Raw genomic sequence first — 26,082 nt, forward strand, 5'->3', positions numbered from 1 at the left:
TTTGCCTTTTTAAAACAATGTCAAAAAATAATAGGGATTTTTCTAAATACTGAGTAATACATAGGTTTATATGGTAGGTTGGAAGTCAGCAGAGAACATTTTGCTGGCCTCTGACAGCAGCAGAGGAACTCACATCCTGTGACACAGTGTAACATTCATCAGGTTTTTTTTTTTTTTTTTCAAAAAAAAGCACTGTTGCCTACCTTTTATCTGGTATGTGATCAGTTGGTTTGTTCACTTGTAATGCTAACCTGAAGTGATAGAAGGTTTACTCTCTCTGAATCCCTTTTCTTGTTCAAATTTTAGGACCCTTCAAAGTTGTACAAGAAAACAGGTGATGTTGCAGCCGTTGAATGCCAATCTGAAGAGAGCATCCATCTTCATTCACAGGGAGAAAACAGTCCTTTGTCTAAGAAGCTTTCTCCAGTACACTCAGAAATGACAGATTACATTAATGCGGCATCATCTACTCTTGCTGGTAGCCGGGATCCTGATTTAAAGGACAGAGCATTACTTAATGGAGGAACAAGTGTAACAGAAAAGTTGGCACAGCTCATTGCAACTTGTCCTCCCTCTAAGTCTTCCAAGACTAAACCGAAGAAGTTAGGATCTGGCACTACTGCGGGACTGGTTAGCAAGGATTTGATCAGGAAAGCAGGTGTTGGCTCTGTAGCTGGGATAATACATAAAGACTTAATAAAAAAACCAGCTATCAGCACAGCAGTTGGATTGGTAACTAAAGATCCTGGGAAGAAGCCAGTGTTTAATGCAACAGTAGGATTGGTCAATAAGGACTCTGTGAAAAAACTAGGAGCTGGCACTACAGCGGTATTCATTAATAAAGACTTAGGCAGAAAGCCAGGGACTGTCACTACAGTAGGACTGCTGAGCAAGGATTCAGGAAAGAAGCTAGGAATTGGTATTGTTCCAGGTTTAGTGACTAAGGAATCTGGAAAGAAGTTAGGACTCGGCACGGTGGTCGGACTGGTTAATAAAGACTTGGGCAAGAAGTTGAGTTCTACCGTCGGCCTGGTGGCCAAGGACTGTGCAAAGAAGATTGTAGCCAATTCAACAATGGGATTAGTTACTAAGGACATGGGAAAGAAACTAGTGAGTTGTTCTATGGCAGGACTGGTCAGTAAAGATGCCATAAACCTTAAAGCCGAAGCACTGCTCCCCACTCAGGAACCACTTAAGGCTTCTTGTAGTACAAACATCAGTAGTCATGAAAGTCAGGAACTTCCTGAATCCCTGAAAGATAGTACCACCAGCAAAACTTTTGAGAAGAATGTTATACGGCAGAGTAAAGAGAGCATATTGGAAAAGTTCTCAGTTCGAAAAGAAATCATTAATTTGGAGAAAGAAATGTTTAATGAAGGAACATGCATTCAGCAAGACAGTTTCTCATCCAGTGACAGGGGGCCTTATGAAACCTCAAAGCATGAAAAGCAACCTCCCGTGTATTGCACTTCTCCGGACTTTCAAATGGGAGCTGCTTCTGATGCATCTACAGCAAAATCCCCTTTTAGTGCAGTAGGAGAAAGCAATCTCCCTTCCCCATCACCTACTGTATCTGTTAATCCTTTAACCAGAAGTCCCCCTGAAACTTCTTCACAATTGGCCCCTAATCCGTTACTTTTAAGTCCTACCACAGAATTAATGGAAGAAATTTCTGAATCTGTTGGCAAGAACCAGTTTCCTTCTGAAAGTACCCACTTGAACATTGGTCATAGGTCTGTGGGTCACAGCATGAATATTGAATGTAAAGGGATCGATAAAGAGCTAACTGATTCAAAAACTACACATATAGATATTCCAAGAATAAGCTCTTCCCTGGGAAAAAAGCCAAGTTTGACTTCTGAATCCAGTATTCACGCAATTACCCCTTCAGTTGTTAACTTCACTAGTTTATTTAGTAACAAGCCCTTTCTAAAACTTGGTGCAGTAACTGCATCTGACAAACACTGCCAGGTTGCTGAAAGCCTCAGCTCTAGTTTGCAGTCCAAACCATTAAAAAAAAGGAAAGGAAGAAAACCTCGGTGGACTAAAGTGGTGGCACGAAGCACATGCCGGTCTCCAAAAGGGCTAGAACTAGAAAGATCAGAGCTTTTTAAAAATGTTTCATGTAGCTCACTATCAAATAGTAATTCCGAGCCAGCCAAGTTTATGAAAAACATTGGACCATCTTCATTTGTAGATCATGACTTCCTTAAACGTCGATTGCCAAAGTTGAGCAAGTCCACAACTCCATCTCTTGCTCTCTTAACTGATAGTGAAAAACCATCTCACAAGGCTTTTGCTCCTCACAAACTATCCTCCAGTATGTGTGTCTCTAGTGACCTTTTGTCTGATATTTATAAGCCCAAAAGAGGAAGACCTAAAGCTAAGGAGATGCCTCAACTGGAAGGTCCACCTAAAAGGACTTTAAAAATACCTGCCTCTAAAGTTTTTTCTTTGCAGTCTAAGGAAGAACAAGAACCCCCAATTTTACAGCCAGAAATTGAAATTCCTTCCTTCAAACAAAGTCTTTCTGTGTCTCCCTTTCCGAAAAAACGAGGCAGACCGAAGAGGCAGATGAGGTCACCGGTCAAGATGAAGCCACCTGTGCTCTCGGTGGCTCCGTTTGTTGCCACGGAGAGTCCACGCAAGCTGGAGTCTGAAAGTGACCACCATCGAAGCAGCAGTGATTGCTTTGAGAGTGAGGATCAGCTTCAGGACCCAGATGATCTGGACGACAGTCATAGGCCAACTGTCTGCAGCATGAGTGACCTTGAGGTGGAACCAGATAAAAAAATTTCTAAGAGAAACAATGGACAGTTAATGAAAACAATTATCCGCAAAATAAATAAAATGAAGACTTTAAAGAGGAAGAAACTGTTGAATCAGATTCTTTCAAGCTCTGTAGAATCAAGTAATAAAGGGAAAGTGCAATCCAAACTCCATAATACAGTGTCAAGTCTTGCTGCCACGTTTGGCTCTAAATTGGGCCAACAGATAAATGTCAGCAAGAAAGGAACCATTTACATAGGAAAGAGAAGGGGTCGAAAACCAAAAACTGTCTTAAATGGCATTCTTTCTGGTAGCCCTACCAGCCTTGCTGTCCTTGAGCAAACCGCTCAGCAGGCAGCTGGTTCAGCATTAGGACAGATACTTCCCCCTTTACTGCCTTCCTCTGCTAGTAGTTCTGAGATTCTTCCATCACCTATTTGCTCTCAGTCTTCTGGGACGAGTGGAGGTCAGAGCCCTGTAAGTAGTGATGCAGGCTTTGTTGAACCCAGTTCAGTGCCATATTTGCATTTACACTCCAGACAGGGCAGCATGATTCAGACTCTTGCAATGAAGAAGGCCTCAAAGGGGAGGAGGCGACTCTCTCCTCCTACTTTGTTGCCAAATTCTCCTTCACACTTGAGTGAACTCACCTCTCTGAAAGAAGCTACTCCTTCTCCCATTAGTGAATCTCATAGTGATGAGACCATTCCCAGTGATAGTGGAATTGGAACAGATAATAACAGCACATCAGACAGAGCAGAGAAATTTTGTGGACAGAAAAAGAGGAGGCATTCTTTTGAACATGTTTCTCTGATACCTCCTGAAACCTCTACAGTCCTGAGCAGTCTTAAAGAAAAACATAAACATAAATGTAAGCGCAGGAATCACGATTACCTCAGCTATGACAAGATGAAAAGGCAGAAACGAAAACGGAAAAAGAAATACCCCCAGCTCCGAAGCAGACAAGATCCGGACTTTATTGCAGATCTGGAGGAATTGATAAGTCGTCTGAGTGAAATTCGAATCACCCATCGAAGTCATCATTTTATCCCCCGAGACTTGCTGCCAACTATTTTTCGGATCAACTTTAATAGTTTCTATACGCATCCTTCTTTCCCCTTAGACCCTTTGCACTACATTCGAAAACCTGACTTAAAAAAGAAGAGAGGGAGACCTCCTAAGATGAGGGAGGCAATGGCTGAGATGCCCTTCATGCATAGCCTTAGTTTTCCTCTTTCTAGTACTGGATTCTATCCCTCCTATGGCATGCCTTATTCTCCCTCACCCCTTACAGCCACTCCCCTAGGATTAGGTTACTATGGAAGGTACCCTCCCACTCTCTATCCTCCTCCTCCTTCTCCTTCTTTCACCCCCCCACTTCCACCTCCTTCCTATATGCATGCTGGTCATTTACTTCTCAATCCCACCAAATACCATAAGAAAAAGCATAAGCTACTTCGACAGGAGGCCTTTCTCACAACCAGCAGGACTCCCCTCCTTTCCATGAGTACCTACCCTAGTGTCCCTCCTGAGATGGCCTATGGTTGGATGGTCGAGCACAAACATAGGCACCGTCACAAGCACAGAGAACACCGTTCTTCTGAGCAACCCCAGGTTTCCATGGACACTGGCTCTTCCAGATCTGTTTTGGAGTCTTTGAAGCGCTATCGATTTGGAAAGGAAACTGTTGGAGAGCGATATAAACATAAGGAAAAGCACCGATGTCATATGTCCTGCCCTCATCTCTCTCCTTCCAAAAGCTTAATAAATAGAGAAGAACAGTGGGTCCACCGAGAGCCTTCAGAATCTAGTCCACTGGCTTTGGGATTGCAAACACCTTTACAGATTGACTGTTCGGAGAGTTCTCCAGGTTCATCCCTTGGAGGGTTCACTCCCACCTCTGATCCAGCTAGCAGTGACGAGCACACAAACCTTTTCACAAGTGCAAAAGTGCAAGGCAGCTGCAGAGTTTCAAACCCTAACTCCAGTGGCCGGAAGAAACTAACTGACAGTCCTGGACTGTTCTCTGCACAGGACACTGCACTAACTCGGCCTCACAGGAAAGAGCCACTGCCTTCCAGCGAAAGGGCGGTACAGACCATGACAGGTAAGGCGGTGATTTCTTCGTTTCCTTGTTATTTGTGTGCGAAAAGAAGGCTATTTTGCCTGCAGGTTGCCTGATACATGTATGTGAACCTTTAATAGATCTACTGGTTTTTGGTTTGTTTTTGTTTTTATAAATAAATGTGGAATGTTGTCTTCAAAGTTCTCATTTTCAATAGATGTGAGAAGTAAGGCATGCTTTTGCAATAATTTTGAATATTGAGAAGAGATATTATAAAAACAAATAACACTCAACTTTTGGAAACCAGGAAAAATGATTCTTTCTTATGCAGAAAGGCCATTACACAGTTTCTTCAGTGATAAATGGCTCTTAGATATCTGTTAGTAGCTGTGCAGGATTTTTAATATATGTTAATCTAATAATTATAAGTGATTTTATGTTACAGGAAGAAATGTTGTTAACCCTGTATGTCTCATAATAAAAGTCTAAGCATTCAAAATTATCAGCTTCGTAAAAGGTAACAATATTCAGAGGGACTTCATTCTGCAGAGTTATCTCTAGATATCTTCATAAAAGCTGCTTCAAATGTATATAAAATGACGTGAAGCAAATCTAGATAATAAATACATTTGTAACATCTACAAAGTGTCTTAAGAAGTGAAACAAAGATAGAAAACAAGAAACAGGCAGCATTGCCCAATCGTGTAGAAGGCATCTCTAATCAGAAGTTCTTTATCAGAGATCTCAACTCTGGGAGTTTGTAAATTAACCCTAGGGAGTCCATAGAACCTCTCTTGTTATAAATAAAATTATGTGTATGTATGCTTGTGTGTGTTTTTCAGGAGAAAATCCATACATTTCATCAGATTCTCTAAGTAAATTCTCTAAGCCTCTATATCCATTCCTATAAAATGGTAATAATAAGGTAATCATGATAAGTAATGAGATTATAGTGTTTACTGAAGGGGTTTGCACATAGTAAATACACAGATGTTAATTGGTAGTAGTTTTCCCCCAAAGATTAAAAACTTGTGCATGAGAGGAAATGATAAACCCCTCAGAGATAAGTTTTTGCTCCTGATGTTCATTATTCATGAACTTTTAAAAAAACTAAAAGCCATTTTGGTTGAGAAACTGAGCATTCTTTAGTTTTTAACAATGTAATAAAGAGAAAAAAAAGTTCCTAAACTTATAATTAGATTCATTCAGTAAGTACTTGATAAATATTTAATCAACAACAGTTATTGAATATCTGTCTGCCAGGCATTCTACTTTGTGGGCCCTTGTGATATATTAGGGAATAAGGGATGCAAGTTCATTGTTCTCATGCAACTTACAATGGAGGAGAGGGGTAATAAAAAAACTTACATGTTAAATGTCATTAAAAATCAATAAGGGGATATTAAAAAAAAGAAGAAGAAGAACAGGGTCTATGAGAGTGTGGAATGGGGGCCTAACTCTGCAAGCCATCCTTGAGAAAGTGACTCTAAACTGTTTGTTACGTGAAGGATGAGCAGCAGTTAGCTGGGAAAATGGGATTCCACTTACTCATTTATTCATTCATTCATTCAATCCTTCCTTTATTTATTAAATTCTAAAACACGTGGTGCTGTTCCTGGCGTATAGTAAAGACATGATGTCAGGCCTCATTAACTTTCAGCTTTAGTGAAGGAAGACACAGCGTAGCAAGCATGCAGATAAAGGCATAATTGAGGAAAAACGCCATCAAGTTAATGCAACAGTGTCAAGATGGATCATTAGGGGAGGGGGACACCTATTTAGATAAAGTTACTAGTTATGGCCCAAGGACAAAAAGTTGAAGGATGAGAAGCCCCTGGCTTCTCAAGCTGAGGTTTCAGTAAAGAGCACAGTTGAAGGTCCTGGACGAAGAGCTTGGATGTTAGACTCTGCGGCGGGGTCACTGTGGTCGGACAGGAACACAGAATGGTTCCAGAGTTGTGGCAAATAGAGAAGCCAGACCGTGTCCGCAGAGTTTAGGTTTTATACTAGGCTTAGGCAAGGGACAGAGGGGTGTTGATTTTAGATTTGCTTTTTTAAAAGATCATTCTGGCCCATGTGTGAACACTGCACTGCAGAGGAGAAAAATAGCTATAGGGAGACTGGTTTGTAGGTGGCGCGGTGGTCTGTCTGGAGGAAACGGTGGCACTTAGGTGAGCAGCTGGTCGACTTGTGCAAGCACACTGGAGAGGCTGGTGCCAGCCGGGAGGAGGCACACATTTAAGGAGAGCACAGTTTTCACTTTTAATCTGCGTAACCTTTGGGATGCCTTTAGAACATTCAAGTGGAGATACTGAGCAGGCAGTTGGAGATCTAGTTCTGGAGCTCAATAAAGATGTTTTGGCTGGAGATAGGGCCATTTCACTAGGAGGTTTTGAGAAACTGTCAATATCATTCACTGAAAATAAAAGGGCTTCTGGAAAAGATAAAGCTGGGAGCAGATTCGCCAAATGTATGCAACTTTGTAACCAGAGCACCAAGAAAAATAATTCTAGAAAATGCCAGCAGCAGTTAAAAAGACAAGTTGTTTAATAAATAGATACTCCAGTAAACATAGGCTTTAACTTTTTAGGAAATAAAAGTAACTTGATAGAAGGGACTATAAAGAAGGGTTGAAGCTGCTCAGCTGGAGACACACAAATTGGCAAATAAATGAAGTGATGCCACATATGGCTGGTTCTGGTTTATTGTCCTTGTTTGGGTTTTTGCATGGAGATTGGGGGAAAGCACAGGATGAGCACTCGTCAGAAAATCTCTGACCCGTTGGAGCCAAGAAGAGGCATATGGGATGAATGATGAATGGGTACTGTGAAGAGAAGTGCATTGCTCCATGGTTTACTCCATTTCGTTTGTGTGAATATATTCTCTTCCACTGTTAACTTGGTGCTTCAGAACATTAATGTGCTTTGAAAAATCATGTGTGGACTCGCACAATTTCCATATTGTCCTGGTATTCTTCTCTTTATCAGTTATGTGTGAGCTCTTTCACTGTACTATTAAAAAAAAAAAAAGATTATAAATTTACGAACCGTCTGTGTATCTGTCATCGTGTGATGGATGGTGCTCCCCTAAGGAGGGAGTACAGAGTGAGAAAGGAGGGCCTAGGACCGCCCTGAGGAACTGCAGTATTTAAAGTAATGATTAGGGGCCCCTGGGTGGCTCAGTCGTTAAGCGTCTGCCTTCGGCTCAGGTCATGACCCCAGGGTTCTGGGATCGAGCCCCACATCGGGCTCCCTGCTCTATGGGAAGCCTGCTTCCCCCTCTCCCACTCCCCCTGCTTGTGTTCCCTCTCTCGCTGTGTCTCTCTCTGTCAAATAAATAAATTAAAATCTTTAAAAATAAAATAAATAAATAAAGTAGTGATTAACAGCCATTTGGTTTATCTGGGACCCTTTGTGATCTCTTCTGTTTTTAAAAAATTAATGCTTAAGTTTAAAAATCTGGAGATTTCACATAAGAGTGAAAGTCTTCTGAAGTCTGCTTTTCTTTAGAAGAAAAATCAGAACATCTGGCAACAGTTAATCCACATTTCCTGGATGACATCAGTGGCTGTGTCTCAGTAGTAGCAGGCCCCCCGCCCCCCCACCCCCCGACCTTGGTTGGGATATGCATTCTTCAGCTCCCCTCAGTCCTCCGTTTCCTGTAGTTTTCTGTACCTGGCCTGGTTCAGATGTTCAAGCAGGGTATCTGTCTCTAAGGAACATTTGAGTTCGAGGCCTCTAAGAGTTATGAGAAGGAACTTATAGGAGGTGTAGGATTGAGGTGAAGGTGAGTGAGAAGACAGATGAGGTGGTTGAATGTATTATCTACGTAAACATTAGAGTCACCCAAGAGACCCCTTACAGGAGGTGGGCTGGAAGAATAAATGTGAGCCTGGTTTCAGTGTCCTCAGGAAATGAGATAACCAGTCTAATACAGGAAAATATTTGCTTTAAGAATAAGAACTTGTCTCCTTCCCCTTTAAAAAAATAACAAAACCATTAAGGTCTCTCTGAAGTCCCTGTTCTGACACTAATTTTGTACCATAACTGGGTGTCCTACAGTTCAGTTCTGATACTAGTTACCTGGAGTTAGGAAAGACCCAGCAAGTTAAGAGCAAAGTCCTTCAATGACCTACCTTACTGTGCAGGGCAAGTTTCAGTGACCCAGTCCACCCACACTCTGGTCTAGCCTGCTACAAATTTGAGGCTTCCCACAACCCCTCAGTTGTGATAATTTGGTAGAACGACTCAGAACTAACTGAAACCGGGCACCTGGGTGGCTCAGTTGGTTAAGCGACTGCCTTCGGCTCAGGTCCTGATCCTGGAGTCCCTGGATCGAGTCCCGCATCGGGCTCCGTGCTCGGCAGGGAGTCTGCTTCTCCCTCTGACCCTCCCCCGTCTCACGCTCTCTCTCTCAAATAAATAAATAAAATCTTTAAAAAAAAAAAAAAAAACTAACTGAAAGCACTGTACTTAGGATTACAGTTTTATTATAAAGGATGCAGATCAGGAATTGAAGAGATTTGTAGGGCAACGTCTAGAGTGGAGAAGGGTACACACTGCTTCCATGCCCTCTTTTTGTGGCATCTGGCTGTGTCGCCTCCCAGCACATCACTGTGTTCACCAATCAAGATGCAACACCGGGCCTCTGGGGCTAGAGTTTTTATTGGGCTTAATTACATCGGCATGATTGATTAAATCACTGACTGTGTAATTGAACCCAATCTCTAGCGCCTCTCCACTCACTGTAGATTGGGCTGCCCCAAAATCTCAGTCCTCTGATCCTGTGATTGGTCTTTCTAGTGAGCAGCCCCATCAGTGAGGCTATCTTGGGGCCCACCTTAAATCACCTCTTTGGCATAACAAAGACACTTCTATGACTCAGGAAATTCCAAGGGTTTTTGAAGCTCTTTGCCAGGAATCCGAGACAACAGATAAATTATTATATCAAAAGTCTGAATTCTTCTGTTAGCTTGTATCTTGGAGCCTGTCTATCTTCTTCACAGTCACTCTTTTGATAAGCAGACAGAAATGTGTCTAGATTTTTTTTTAAGATTTTATTTATTTGAGAGAGAGAGACCATGAGAAGAGGAGGGGCAGAGGGAGAAGCAGACTCCCAGCTGAGCAGGGAGCCCTGAGATCCTGAGATCATGACCTGAGCCAAAGGCAGTCACTTAACCAACTGAGCCACCCAGGAGGCAGCCCCCTTCACAGTTATTGTCTATTGTTTGCCAGGAGCAGAGGATACAAGCATGAATAAAATGTCATTTCTTGCCATCAGGAATTTACAATTCAGCAGAAAACATAGACATGTATACAAATAATTATTGATAGCCCCAGGGGCATCTGGCTGGCCCAGTCAGTTGAGCCTGTGACTCTTGATCTCCAGGTTGTGAGTTTGCGTCCCACGTTGGGTGTAGAGATTACTTAAAATCTTAAAAAAACAAACAATTATTGATAGTTCCTAAAATGGAGATATTCACAACATGTTTTGGGGGTAGAGAAGAGAGGGACTGAGGAGATAGAAAGACGTTTTTAGTTTAGTGTGCAAAGAATAAAGGGTGAAGACTATTGCTTACAGAGAAATAAGCTTTTCCGGGTCTTGGAGATCTGATAGTGTGCTTGGGTAACTGCAGACAGTCTGATATGGGACCCAGGAGATGAGGCTGGAAAGATAGGCAGGAGACAGATCATAAAACCTCTTGTTTATATAAGATACCAAGGAGTTAAATAGGGTTTACCCTATAGGCAATGGGAAGTTAAAGGTATTTATTTATTTATTTATTTATTTATTTAATTTTAGTGTATTTATTTTAGAGAAAGAGCATGAGCACGAGCAGGGGGAGAGGCAGAGAGGAGGCAGACTCCCTGCTGAGCAGGGAGCCCTATATGGGGCTCCATCCCAGGACCCCGGAATCATGACCTGAGCCAAAGGCAGATGTTCAACCGACTGAGCAACCCAGGCGCCCCGAAGTTAAAGGTTTTAAAGAAGAATGATTTGCTGAGATTATATTGACAGCACTATGGTAGATGGACTGGAAAGATATCAGGTGTACCAGTTTGGGAATCGTCCCAGCAAAATATTATGGGGGCCTGAACTAAGGTAGTGATGAAGAAAGCATAGAAGTCGATTTTAAGAAGAGGTGAGGAAAGGGGGAGATTTTAGAATGTCTGTAAGATCCCTCTTTTCAGGAATTGGTTGGACAGCCCTGTGACTGAACGAAAGGGGGCATACAGGAGGAGATGGTTGGAGCAGAAAGTGGATTTGGGTTTCATGCTGGTTACTGGGATATGGAGATCTGTAGCTCAGAAGAGAAATCAGCCTGAAGATAAACGTTTTCGGGAAGTGATTGTGGAAGCTGTGAAAGCTCCCTGGAGACAGGGAGCACGCTGGGTTTGTCCTAAGGGGAGTTTACAGTCAGCGTCAGGTGCTGCAGAGACTGGTTAGAGAAGGACGGAAAGTGGACAGTTCGGTTTAGTATGTTATCTTTTGTGATCTCAGCGGTTTGTATAGTGGTAAATGTTAGATTTCTGAGGAAGTGCACACAGAATTCTTACAGCTTTAAATTTTGTAGCAATTCTGGTTTATTATTTACTCGTAATTACACATTCTGTCAAGAAAATATTTGCATCTTGTCAGTGAGGTGATTGTTTCAGTGTCACATAATTATTCTTAAAGTGAAAAGAGCATAACTAAACTTTGTTTTTTTAATTTTTTTTAAAGATTTATTTATTTTAGGGATGCCTGGGTGGCTCAGTCATTAGGCGGCTGCCTTTGGCTCAGGTCATGATCCCAGGGTCCTAGGATCGAGCCCCACATCGGGCTCCCTGCTCCGTGGGGACGCCTGTTCTCCCTCTCCCACTCTCCCTGCTTGTGTTCCCTCTCTCGCTGTGTCTCTCTCTGTCAAAAAAAATACATAAAATCTTAAAAAAAAAAAAAAAAAGATTTATTTATTTTAGAGAGAAAGAGTGCAAGCAGGGGAATGGGGGGAGAGAGAGAGAATTCCAAGCAGACTCCCTGCTGAGCGCGGAGTCCCACATGGGGCTTGATCTCATAACCCTGAGGTCATGACCTGAACCAAAACCGAGAGTTGGACACTCAACCCTCAACCAATTAAGCCACCCAGGTGCCCTTAAACTTTGTTATTTTAAATTGACCTCAGTCTTAGCAGCTGATATTTTTTCTAGACATAATTTGGAGATAGATTCATTATACATTAATTGGTATCCTGTTAAAATATCCAAAAAACTACTTACTATACCATATATTACAAAATTGCTAATTACCTTCTGGACATTATCCTGAAATAGCTTCCAGTGGCCAAAGCAGAAATAGTTTAAGCAACAAAATTAGTAATGACAGTATGGATTATAATGTAAAGAATATGTAAATACCCACTATTCAATGTTGATAAAAATAAATGATTGTATGGGGCGCCTGACTGGCTCAGTCAGAAGAGCATGCAACTCTTGATCTCGGGGTCGTGAGTTCAAGCCCCATGTTGGGTGTAGAGCTTACTTGGGGGGAAAAAATACGAGTACTTGATTAAATAGATCAGTGGAGGAAAGGACAAATCCTCCTTACGGAAGAATTCCAAATATTATATGTAGACTATCCTCTTCAAGGAGGTGGAGCTTAATTCCCCACTTTTTGAATATAGACTGAACTTAGTGACCTAAGGCCACATAACAGAATACAGAAAGGGTAAAATAGTAACTTTATAATGGAGAGGCCTAGCAGACAGCACCTTAACTGGGAGCAAGTTCAGTTTGACCAATGATAAATCAGAGGGCAACATGTACCCTCTGATACAATGTAGTAGTCTTTCCAAAAACTCACATCCCCAGTACTCTTTTGAAAAACACAGGCCCAGTCTAATAACACTAAAACAAGCCCAAAAAAGGGACATTATACAAAATATGTGACCAGTACTCCTCAAAAGTATTAAGGACCTGAGAAAACAAGGAAAGATTGAGAAACTGTCTTAAATCAGAGGAGATTAAGGAGACATGACAAGTAAATACAATGTGATATCCTAATTTGGACCCTAGAACAGGAAGAGGACAGAAGTGAAAAAATTATGTTAAAGTTAAGTTCATAGTTTTGGCAAATGTACCATAGTTATATAAGAGGTTAACATTAGGGGAAGTTGGGTAAAGGATATATGAGAAGTCTTACTTCATATTGTCTTTACAAATCTTCTGTAAATTTAAAATTACTCCAACCAGTTTAGATTTTTTCTTAAAGCAGAGTATTGGGGCACCTGGGTAGCTCAGTCTTCTAAGCGTCTGCTCAGGTCATGGTCTCGGGGTCCTGGGGTCAAGTCCCACATTGGGCTCCCTGCACAGTGGGGAGTCCGCTTCTCCCTCTCCCTCTGCCCCTCCCCCACCCAGTGAGTGCGTGTGCGCGCGCGCGCAGGCTCTCTCTGTCTCAGCTAAATAAAATCTTTTTAAAAAAAGAGTACTAATTATTGAATGAAGCCTATCTCAACTGATAACTGATTAAAGAAAAAAAAAGATGTTTGTATCGAGTAGATTTATCATTAAGTGTCCGTTGGCATAAAACAGGCATATCTGATTATGTTGATGTGAATATGAGAAAAATGAATAAAATTAGATCGGGGCACAGGTAGGAAGGATAGTCCTTCCCAGGTAGTCTGAAGCAGGGTCACTAACCTTCTCTTGTTTCATAGATGGGCAAACTGACAATTACTTGAGCAGATTTGGATTAAACAAATTAAATTGCATAAAGCTTTAAAAAGGGTAACAGGTCTAATTATTTTATAAATGATGTTTATGGGGTGTTTAGCTTATTTTAACTTATGTACCCTTCTATAGTAACTGTTACAGACTAATGGTCTAAGACCCGCCTGGTACAAATGGAATTGTAGTGATTTCACATGGAAGCCAGGCCAGGCTTTCTAGCTTCATCCAGTCCTCATAACTAATTCAAGTTAATTAAGTATGTATTTACGTTAGGTAGACATCAGATAGTAGGCCTAACGGGAAATAGTTTCTGACCTGGAGAATCACATATCCATCCCTATTTTTCAGCATTTTCAACTCATGGTTGGCTGTACATGTCAGAACCTGCAACCTGATTTCAAAATGGGGAGAGTGGTAGCATGGGGTTATTTCCCATTTATAGCTTACAAATTATAGATGTATAAATACATATACACATACATACACACCCACATACATATTTAAAAATAGGTTTTGACAATTATTTTGTCCCCCAAGCATAAATTAGAGCTAAATTTTCTTTTTGTTTGGAAAAAAGTATATTCATTGTAAAAGCATAATAGTCGAAGTGACGTATACTGTGTTTTTCTCTTTTTAACTTAAGACTGTGCGCATTGATCAGAATTTTCTGATTTATGACAATTTCACCAGCATGTATAAAGATACACCCAAAAGTGAAGTGTGAACATGTGGAGATGAGGTCAGAAAATTGATTGTGCTGTTTTGTGCAGTTTTGGGGATTTCCAGAGGAATTCCATTTCAGTGAATAATCTGATTTGGATATTATGAGAAATAGCCTAATTAGAGGGAAAAAAACACTTTTTAGCTTAAAAATCACCAGCATAGGCTCTGAATCATTCTCTCTTGTAGTGCATTTAATTGGTGAGTCAGATGAAATGTATTGCTCTCAGTAAATGTATTTCCCACAATTGAGAACAGCTGTTTTTTTCATGGACCAAGCTTTTGTCTCAGTGCTCAGCTCATTCAAGAGAAGCTTCCAGGGCTCCTGAGCTGTGAACCATAGCAAAGGATTCAGAATTTGAATCTGGAAACAAAAAAACCTGATCAGAAACTTCCAAATAGTTTGGTATTTTATGTTCACATTCTTTTACTATGGTATTCATTTGTATTATAACCAGTTTTGATTCATTCACTGATCAACAAACACTGCCAATAGCCTTGACTTGTAAATGATAATATAAACTTTTTTCTTCAAATTAAAATTTTACAATATGCATTAGTCTTGGTGAGCAGGAATGATTTAAATGTTAGAAACTAGTTTTAAATATGTGATTTTGAAATAAATGTATATCATCTATAAACTGGTTACAGCATGGTGTCTTTCCAAATCTGGTACACTTAATCTGTTAATCTGTAGCTTACCCAAAGATATTTCCAGCATTAGACACGTCAAACACAGGCACCTGGTTGGCTCAGTCGGAGGAGCGTGGGACTCTTGATCTCGAGGTCATGAGTTCCAGCCCCACATTAGGTGTAGAGATTACTGAAAAATAAAATCTTTTTAAAAGAGAAAGAAAGAAACATCAAACATTCTGCTTACCCAAACCATTCCCTGGTTTCTTGGGTCTTTAGTGCTGAGCTCCCAACAGGGCATGACCAGAATTCATAACTATAAGTTATGAAAATTTCCATAGTGGATTTACACTGAAGAAATACATGATTTATCCAACCAGCCGTTGGTTTCATTCATTGTGTTCTTTTGTTAATTTACATTTGGAAATTCCTCATTTTTAGCCTAGGATACTCCAGGCTTCAATGAAGTAGTTAGGTTGAATTATTATTCCAGTTTTTTCTTTGCAACGCCTTCCACTCCCATGCTAATATCTCTGCCCATTGACTGTCTTCACACCCAGGCATCTGTAAATGTAATATTTCTTTTTTATCTTAGAGTGGTTTCAGTTCCTCCTGTGTAGACATCAAGCAAGATATCTTGTGACAAATCAACTTCAGAACAGCTTCTTGGTTTCCACCCACTTTTGGGTATCATGGAAAGATTTCCAGATTCTTGTCCCTTAAAATCCAGTTATGTTCTTTTTTTGTTTTCTCAACTTTGTCTTTCTTATCCATGATTTCCTCTTATGGTTTTGCTGTATAAGTACCATCTTTCCCCCTTTTTGTCTAATTTGGCAAAAATGTTTCCCCAAAGTCTGTCTTTATGTTTAAAAGCTCATTGAACAGTGGCCAGGTAAAACCCAGAGACCATATAGTCAATACTACTTCCAAGGCTCCTTCACATGTCTGAGTGTGTTCAGTTCTTAGTTCCCTCATTATTTTCCCAATTTATGATATTCTCCCCTTTCAGTTTCCCTCCTTACTGATAGTCTGCCTTCTGTTTTACATGAAGATCTCTGTTTTTCCAACTGAAGAGAAAGAATATACGTGTAGTAATCAACTTACATTTATGCTGAAGTGCAGTTTTATTTGGGTACTTCTTTTGTGATTAATCTGTAATTTCTACTTCATTTATGTGTGTGGCATTTCTAAACATATTTCTGAAGCTGCCAGATATCTGAGTAATGAGACACTCAGTAGTGTTTCTACCCAATAGTTTTGTGAATTGAAGAATCCCATTATATTCTGTTTACTTCTGAAGTATTTAATTATTCGGCTTTATACTATATTGAAATGAGAAATGATGGGAAGTCTGTGATACGTAAAATTATATGTAGTCTCCGTGTGTATTCTTTGATGGAGTACCAGAGTTTCTTGAACTGGAATCCATACAAACCTCTTGTCCTACAAGGAGTGGGGGGCTTCACATGCCCCCCCAGGCAGATCTGAAGTGACCCCTGATGAGACGGGAACAAACCTGTATCACGTGACAGAGGCCACTGCGCAGTCGCCGCCCTGAGGAGTCCGCCACGTTGTCGGAGATGTGAGGAGCGAGCAGGGGAAGCAGACGGCCACACTCCTCCGGAACGGAGTTGGACAAGTTCTCGTGCCTCCTGTGGGCACATCGGGTTTTACGGATGTAATCCAGAGCATAACCCTAGCCCTGGAGAAGCTGTACTCAAGAGTCAGTGGATTCAAGATTCACTTCAGAGGAGGTTTTTCCAGCCTTGTGGGTACCTATGAGCCTTGGAGGTACCTTCTTACTCCTACTTCCCTGTCAGACGTACTTCTTTTACTGGCTCTTCTTCATGTTTAAGAATGATGCTTGATAGTCTACGTTAGTTCCATTTCCTAATTGGGCATAAGTCCCTGCCCTTCTTTGTTATTTTAATATCGAATAGTTGCCTACACCTGTCAGTGACATTATTAAGTAATTAGGGTCTAAAAATTTAACGATAAACCTAAGGAGCCAATTTACGTGTAATAGTATGACATTTATAAAAACCCTTTTAATTTTTTACATTGCTTCACTTTGGAATTCACATTAGCCGTGTGAGTTAGAGTGCTTTATCAAACCAACATTCAAGTGCATTTACCTGCCTGGATCTTAAAATCTAATTTGTAGCAGAGCCAGGACTCAGACTCAGGGCACCTTGCCCCTTGGTGATGTACTTAACATTCCACCACACACAGTTCTGCGCTGCACTCTCTTTTAGGTTTTGAAACATGGATTTATTGGTCTCTTTTGAAATGGACATGCTTGTTCTCTCTGGGTGTTACTTTGCTCTTCTCCAGCCACCCAGCTGCACAGTACGTTTTTGGCAGTGTTGGAGATAATGTTTGCAGATTTCCTATGATTTCTGCTGTTAGGCCAGTTTGAACATCTTTAACAGGTTGCTACCTCGTGCATGTAAGTTTTGGTCATCATTTTCCAGTCTTAAATCTTGGTTGCTTTACATCATTAGGTCATTTTTTTCAGGTATTCTCATCATCTTACTATCCTATAAGCAACGTTTTAAAATGAAATAAGGATCTAGATCTGATGATTACCGAACCCTAGAGATCTATATCTCAGGGATACATCCTTATTCCCCTTAAATATGGAATAGTGTTAAGAACATCTCTGCTTTTTATGAAAAGGGAATTCAAACAGACTTTTAAAATGAAAAATGAGAACCATCCTGAATGAAGTTTTATTCCAATCTCCTGTTAAATCCTAAGAATGGGCTGCTGGCCTCCATTACTTTCAGGAAATGAAAAGTGGCTCAGAAGCTAAGTGAGCTAAGCCATGTCTCTCTCAATTGTTTCAGTTTCTCAGGAATTGCTGTACAATGCTGCCAATAACGATCTCCGGGGATCTGACCCCCATTCCACCTCCCACTGCCTCCTCTGCAGCTCCAGATGCCACCAAAAGAAGGAGCTTTGAAGAAAGTGCCTGTACCCTCTTTTACCCTGAGGTGGGTGAGGCCAGGCAGGGTGATTCTCAGGATATCCTGATGATCAAAGGTACAGTTGAAGCCTCATCAAGACTTTCTTGAAGATGAGCAAGAAATTTGGGAAACATTACCAAATAGCCTAGAAACTGAAGACGGAGCTCAAGAATGGATGGCTCAAATGCCATCTGAAATGTAGTACATGATGACATTCAAGATCCTAGATCAGCTCCTTGAGGGCAGAGACTTGTATGCTGTTTTATATCTCTCCCCCACCTCCACAATGTCTAGCATAGGACTACGCATATAAAGTGCCCTCAATAAATGTTAGTTTATGACTGAGAGAGAAGACTTTATAAAAAGTACTCTCCAACACCTCCTTTCCCTCGTAGTTAATCTAAGATTGTTTGCCTATTCATCAGGAGAATAGTGATAGAGAGTTCACTGATGTCTCAAGCTTCTTGGCCACTGTTGTCTTCTGTCTTGGCTGTGTGTCTGAGTAGGAAATATTTATCTGTCCAGTGTATGAATTTTTCAGTATTAATACTTATAAAGTTATGTCTTCACTTAGATATTTTTATTGTGGTATTTAGCTCTTTAATGGAAATTTTATCTGAACCACAATCTAGGGGGGATTTATTGTACTGCTGGTTTTTAAAATCCCTTTGTATTTATTTTTAAGATTCAACAATAAACAGTATTGCTTCTTGATTAGAGCTCACATTAGTCGTCACTGTTTGAGAAATAGGATGTACTATCACAATATCAGTTTCCCAAAAATCTAACTTGTTACTCTTGAATGGCAACACATAGTCCTATATCTCACCTGGGCAACGCTAAAAGAGCCTGCTAAAAGGATTTACAATGATGTGATTTAAGATACTATATAAATAAAACAGGGCTTGGGGTTTATTGTTTCTCTCAGAGAAAGGGAAATACTAGAAACGTAGCTCCATTCAGTTCTTCTGTCCTCAGGTTGTTCTTCATTCACTTAGTCACGTCTTCATTAAGGAGTTAACGCTCATTTAGAGGCAGATCTTAAAAATCTCATCTTCAAGTATTTGACTTCTTGTACCTTTTGTGCTTCTAGTTACATGTAAGGCTTTCTATTTGTAATTTCTTTTCTAGTTAAAAGTGAACATTTCACAGTACTGCTAGTTTTTTGATAAACATGAGATGGATATTTATTATGTATTCTCAACAGCTGGCTTTTTTGGTTATAAGGAATCCTCTATCAGAACCAAGTATATTTTATCCAGAAAAATAATCTTTCCTGAACAACATACTTTTCTCTTCAGTAAGAAATGTGTTAAATTATGCTGCATTGATTTCAGGTTTTGGCAAAAAGTGTGTAACTTTTTGAAAGGAAATTGTTTCTTTGTCTTTATGACCTCTTATGTATATAGGAACCTTATGTGTACAGCTTTAAAGTAGGTTTGCTCTGTTCCATGGATAAATTAGTCACCAGTTTTCCCGAATATGCTGTAGAGGAAACACACAGACTAGGAAAGTGACTTCTGTGGAGTAGATAGGATGTACTGATTTAAGGTCTGACTCTGCTTCTCACCTCTGATTCTATCAAATGCTCAGGATGGACCTGCTTTCTCACATTAGTCATTCCTAATTAATTGCATTATAAATTTTGTTTGTCAGTTCATATGATGAATTTGAATTGATAATCAGGAACAGACATGATTAGAATTTGGCTAGTGACCTTTATCAATAAATGTCTTAATATGTTTCATAGTAGTGATACATAAAAACTAAATCATGTATTCTGTTCATTCTTCCACTAAAACTAGTTTTCCCTCTGTTAACGTAACAGGAGAAATTCATGTACATGAGACCTGTGGAATTCTGTCGGCAGCACGTAGTATGGTTTGTCCTCTGCTTATTGTCCAATTGTCGTCCACTTAGAAGTTGTATTATTGCAGGGAATGGCAGCGACAGCAACCAAAACAGTACAGTCCTGACACAGCATCGTTTGACTTCATTTTTAGACTTGAATTTTCCTATGATGTCTATCTTTTCCTCTCCCTCCAGGTTCTCAGCCAACCTCAGAAAAGTCTTCCCAGCGACCATCAGAGAGCACAAACTGTAGCCCTACCCGGAAGAGGTCGTCATCTGAGAGTACTTCTTCAACAGGCAAGGACTATTTATTTCACCAGACTTTAACTAGAATTTCCCACCTGTTACTTGTGAACAGACTTAAAATATGATACTATAAACTTTTACAACATAAATTACAATTTGTATTTACGTACCATAGAAAAAAACAGAAGCGGTTGTGGGATGTGTGAATGAGCAGAAACGTACACTAAAACAGTGTCCTGGTCCTCCCTTTCATGCTCCTTAAGTCCAGGTAGGCTTGCTCCCGGATGTGCAGTTGTTTTGATGGGGTTCAGAGGGAATAATTCAAAATGACTAGGTACAAGAGTAGGCAGACACAAAATAGAGATTTTAAAAGTTGAGTTGAGCTAAAGGAGTGTGTGGTGTTACAGGGCAATGTGGATTGGAACTATTTAATAAAGGCTTGGCTATGTATATAAAATTGTCTTAGTAAAGCAGTAGTTTCCAGAGTAGCATTTACAAATCTCTGAGATGTGCAAAACAATTTATGAGGTTGTAAGAAGAATCTCTATTAATATTTATTTCTAACCTTAACTTTTAAAATGTGTAATGTTTATATATTTTAAATATGTATAACCTCTTAATACAATGTATCATATTTGTGCAGTTCATACATAGATTTAGATTATGCTCTCAATTTTTCCTTTTTACTGGTTGTGTGTTTATAAAAAAAACAAAAGTAGAGGATAATATATATATATTACAGATATATATATATATATCTTATATTTAAGATATACAGATCTTATGTATCTTATATATAGAGATATATATATCTGTCCTCTGAGGATTGCAGAGGAAGAAGTCCTTTTTAATCTATCAATGTCATCAGGAGAGATGTGCACTGGTAGGATCATTCTAGGCAGTGGAAGTAACATATGTAAAGGGGAGAACAGTGAGTTTAAAAAATTAAATAAAAGAGCCAATGTGGTTAGGTAAAGGGACTAAAGATGAGGCTGTAAAAGCATGTAGGGAACCTTATTAATAACACTCAGGAACCATTAAAAATTTTAGGCAAGAAGTGACATACCATTTCTTGGCTTTCTGTCGTATTTTTTGATTGGTAGATCACTTGTGACTTACGGTCAGAAAATCTGATTCCTTCATCAGTTCAAGGCCAGCCTGTCAAATTGTACCCGTGTCATGCTTGTTGAATTTATCTGATGACGGGCTTCAGCATATTTGAAGCTTTTTATTAGCACCATTGTGCCAGAGGTACAGTTGAACTCAAGCAGCAGTGAGGGTTTTGTCTCTCAGAACGCTTTGTTTTCATACTGCTTCAGAGAGATTCTTAAACAATGAGTGACTACTTTTGATGGTATCAACCTAAACCAGGGTTTAGTAAACTGCAGCCTGTGGACCAGATGCTGCCCAAGGCCTCTTTTAGTGCAGCCTTCAGCTAAAAATCATTTTTACTTTTCTTTTTTTTAAGATTTTATTTATTTAGAGAGAGAGAGGACTAGCTGGGAGAGAGGAGAGGAGTAGAAGGGAAGGGAGAAGGAAAGGGAGAGAATCTCAAGCAGACTCCCCGCTAACTGCAGAGCCTGATACAGGGCTCGATTCCACAACCCTGAGATCCTGACCTGAGCCAAAACCAAGAGTTGGACACTTAACCGATTGAGCCACCCAGGTGTCCCTGTTCTTATATTTTTAAAGGATTGCTTAAAAAGATAAAGGAGAAAGGAAAAATGTATATGTGAGACATTATATGTGTCCTCGAAAGCCTAAAATATTTACCATTGAGATTTTTACAGAAAAAGTTTGCCAACCCCTGAAAAGAAAGAATGAGATTTCAAGGAGATAGCCACAAAGAACATCACCAAAATATTTTACTTTAGTAAACAAAAGAAATAATACCTAGATCCATAAAGTTACTCTTACTATAAGACCGTTTTATTCATTCAAATAAATATTTATTGAGAGTAACTGAATACTGAGCATTGGAGATACAAATATGATAAGATAAGGCTCCTACCCTCAAGGATTCAGACATAGTCACCAGCAAAGGTGTGTTAAATTCTGTAACGGACCAGTGAGCAAATATGGTGACACACAGAGGAACTCCAGCACTTATCATGTGCATGACTAAAGAAGACATCCCTTAAGGTGTGACACACAGGGCGCCTGGGTGGCTCAGTTGGTTGGGCTACTGCCTTCGGCTCAGGTCACGATCCTGGAGTCCCTGGATCGAGTCCCGCATCGGGCTCCCTGCTCGGCGGGGAGTCTGCTTCTCCCTCTGACCCTCCCCCCTCTCATGTGCTCTCTCTCATTCTCTCTCTCTCAAATAAATAAATAAAATCTTTAAAAAAAAAAAAAAAGGTGTGACACATAAACTACTGTCATTTGTGTCGACACGTGGGGCAGAGTAAAGAGTAAGAAGGTGTTTAACACAGAGAAAGGCACAGAACCATGAAAGAGAATGCTATTTTTGGAGAGCAGCACATTGATGTTACTAGTGTGTGAGGGATATTATGTGATTGTGGTAGAGAGCGAGGCTGTAAAAGTAGTAACAGACTGGACCCCATACAGCATAGGCCTTTTTGTGTGTTTGTTTCATTTGAAGGCATTGAGACTCTGTTGTGGAGGCAGTTGGGAGCCACTGAAGGATTTTGAACAGGGAAGATAAAAATTATTTGATATATTGTATAATTCAGAATAGGATAGATTTTGCGGTGCTAAAAAAGGCCCAAAATTTCAGTGGCTTGAGACCACAAAGTCTTCCTTTTGTTCATGCCTTGTGACCATTGCGGGTCTGCTGTGTGCTATCGTCCTTCTAGGACCCTGTCAGCAGAGCCTCTGTTGCAGTGTTGCTGGTCTTGTGAGAGAGGGTGAGCAGCACAGTAAAGCGCTGACCAGCTCTTAGAGTTTCTGCCCACATTTCAGTGCTAAAGCAGATCGTGTGGTTAAGACTTCTGTTAAGGAAGTGGGGGGAGTATAATGTTATGGAAGGCAGGGCAGCAGATATTTATGATAATAGCACAGTCTACCACATACACATTTTGGAAAAACTCTCCAGCATTACAGTGTAGAGAATGGAATGTGACAAGAAATGTGTGAAGGAATGCATCGATAATGGCTTCAGGTTTGGATATGTTCAATTTGAGCAGCGTTTGGGCTGTTGAGGTGGAGATGTTAGTGAGCCATTTGGAAGCAGTGGCTTGTAGTTTGAGCAGGACGTCTGGTAGAGATGCAGACCTAGCAGTATGTAATAGAAACGTTGATCTGGCAGTGAGTGAGCTAACCCAGAGGGGACAGCAGGAACACAGATTTAAGAAACATTCGCATTGGAGGGAAGTGGAAGAGAAGGTGTCTGTGATGACATAAAAGTTTTACACAGATGTTTATGTAGAAAAATCAAAGAGTACATGTAATAGAAGCCTCTTAATGTCAGATGTCACAAAGAGGTCAAGAAAGATTTGGACGTTAATAATTGAGAAGATGATTTTTATAAAACCAGTTTGCAAGTGCAGAGTTAGAGCAGTTTGGCTGCTTGAGAAGGGACTGCTAGAATTCAGGTGGCCTTGGTTGGTATAAATTTGAGCTCTTTATTTCCAGCAATGAGGAAATTAGATGTACTGAGCAAACAAACTTCTTGGTACCTAAAACTAAAATACCGGATAAAATTTGGAAAACATTTCTTAAAACATTGCTGAACTTTGAGATAAATAAATAGGAAACCAGAAGTTTTCAGAAAGCTTGATTCAACAGAACTAGGGAGTATTAGAACCGCTTGACATCTGCCTGATTCCTGGTGGCATAGAGCCTGAGCAGCACAGAGGTTCATATCAGATTTCCCTGCATAAATCTGGCACTCCCTAAAGGTGACATTTACCAGGGTAAGAGCAAATGGAAACAAACCAATCACAGAAGAAGGCAGGAGCAGGAAAAGGAGCACCTCTCCACAAGCTCATTCTCACCTCCTGTCTCACATGCAGATTTTTTTTTTTTTAAGGTTTTATTTATTTATTTATTTGACAGAGAGTGAGAGAGAGCACAGCCGGGGGGGTGGGGGGGGCAGAGGGAGAGGGAGAAGCAGGCTCCCCACTGAGCAGGGAGCCCGACGCAGGGCTTGATCCCAGGACCCTGGGATCATGACCTCAGCTGAAGGCAGACGCTTCACCGACTGAGCCACCCAGGCGCCCCTCACATGCAGATTTATATTGCCTGTGGGACCCAGAAAAAAATTAATGAAAATTTGTTGTCAAACGGTAGTGCCCTGAGTTTATTCCAGAGCCAAATGCTAATTTAATCCCTATTCAGTATAAACCTAAGTGTTTTTGATCAGTATATCCTCAGTATTGGTTGACCTAGCATTCTCATTTACTCCAGTAGCACAAGAGTGACAACCTTTATTTTGCATTCAAAAGGCAAATCACTCAATCAGAACTATGTCCTAACCTTCTAGTTATAGACAAAGAAATGAAATAGTAGGGAGTGTAGAGACCCTCTGTTTAGTAATTGAGATACATAAACAAATACAGTTTTGTACAAGACATCTTATGGCCCATCCTTGAACTAATGCTCTGTTTTGAAATACATCCAAAGGGATGAAAACACTAAAAGGGATAATACATAAAAGTATGATTTTACTGATGGCTGCAGTCATTGTTATGAAAGCTGTTGTCTATGACCTTAGCAGGATCTGTTGGGAAACAGGACAGTATCCTGCCTAGACTGACTTATACTGTGGAAGCTGGGTTTCCAAGGGCAGATGTTCTCAGAGAGACCCCGGTGGAATGTGTCCTGCCTTTTCTAACCCAAACTTGGAAATCAACATGTTCTTACTTCTGTGGAATTCTCTTTGCTAGAAGCAACTCCCTAAGGGCAGCTCATATTCAAGAGGGGAATTGGACGCTACCACTTGATGGGAGAAAAAGTACAAGACTCGGGTACATGTTGTAGTAGCCCTGCAGGCAGTTAGGGCAGGGAGACAAGGCTAGCTCAGTGCTGAGCGGCTGCGGTAGTGTGGAGGAAAGGGGATGGGTTGCTTTAGGGCAGGGGGACAAGGCTAGCTCAGTGCTGAGCGGCTGCGGTAGTGTGCAGGACAGGGGATGGGTTGGAGAGACCAGACTAACATAAAACCACATTTTATGGTTTGTGGGGAGAGTAGAAGAGAAATAATAGATGATGTGACCTGAGCTTAGCTGGCAAAATTCCTGCTATGTAATTGGTGCTCCATACATATAATGTAGAAGAGTTGGCTTTATGGTATCATTCACTGAGTTTCATAGTCTGGAGGAGCAAGGTTGGAGGAGGAGGTAATGACATAAGTTGTAAATGTGAGTTTGAGAAATCTGTGAAACATGCAAAAGTAGAGAAGTAGAAAAAAAGTTTTATTCAGAAAATAGAGATTTGGGCATCTCAGAATATAGGTGGTAGTTGAGTGAATTGCCAAAGAGCGTGGAGAGTTCAACAAGGAAAGCACTTGTACCAGAGAAAGTGAGAAATGCTCATGGACTCAAGCCAGGTATAGGAAGGAAGCAGTTCTCATTGTGGTCATCTTCAGAGAAAATTGAAGATGAGTATGTGTGTTCTCATCATTGAAACTGTGAGAATAAACATGTTGCCAGTGGGGAAGTAAGTATGAAAGGTAAACACACAGTATTGGGGATTAGGGACCTCTACAGTTAAATCTGATAGTGTTGCAAGTAATTGGAAGATAATCAAAATGTATTACCAGAGAAACAGTGGAGGCCAGATTTTAAGAAGTAGTGATATTTAATAGCTCTGAGAATTTGAAATTTGAAAAATCCTGAATTTAAAGAAGACTCTACTGGATATTATCTGAAGGAAGTTACTGGTAATTTGAGACAAATTGATGAGACTGAATCTAGAATGCCCTGGGCTTGTAAAGGAGTACCTAGAATAGTACCACATTTTAAACTCACATAGGTAGGAAATCCGTTGATCAGCTTTGGAAAAGTATGACCTGTGTTCATTAATAGTAAGCAACTAGATATCTTGGGAAATGGCCCTGTTACGATCTGATGTTTACAGATACTGTAAAACTAATGTGGCTTACCAGAGGAAGGTGAGCATTTCCCACATTATGTGTAGTCATAAAAAAAGTGTGGAGTGGTATTTGAAG

The 26,082-nt window shown here is 40.4% G+C and overlaps 1 protein-coding gene across 4 annotated transcripts in view; it reads left to right on the forward strand.

Annotated features, from left to right (window-relative positions):
- ASH1L (ASH1 like histone lysine methyltransferase) overlaps window positions 1-26,082 on the forward strand; it is a 196,241-nt gene that overhangs the window by 64,980 nt on the left and 105,179 nt on the right. For all 4 annotated transcript variants that reach the window (XM_032398349.1, XM_032398348.1, XM_032398347.1 and 1 more), the window contains exons 3-4: window positions 307-4,876; window positions 19,908-20,009. In XM_032398349.1, coding sequence (XP_032254240.1) covers window positions 307-4,876; window positions 19,908-20,009 — 4,672 coding nt within the window. The remainder of the gene's footprint in view (window positions 1-306; window positions 4,877-19,907; window positions 20,010-26,082) is intronic.

The sequence above is a fragment of the Phoca vitulina genome, unplaced genomic scaffold (assembly GCF_004348235.1).
Source record: "Phoca vitulina isolate PV1807 unplaced genomic scaffold, GSC_HSeal_1.0 scaffold115, whole genome shotgun sequence".
Classification (NCBI taxonomy): Eukaryota; Metazoa; Chordata; class Mammalia; order Carnivora; family Phocidae; genus Phoca; species Phoca vitulina.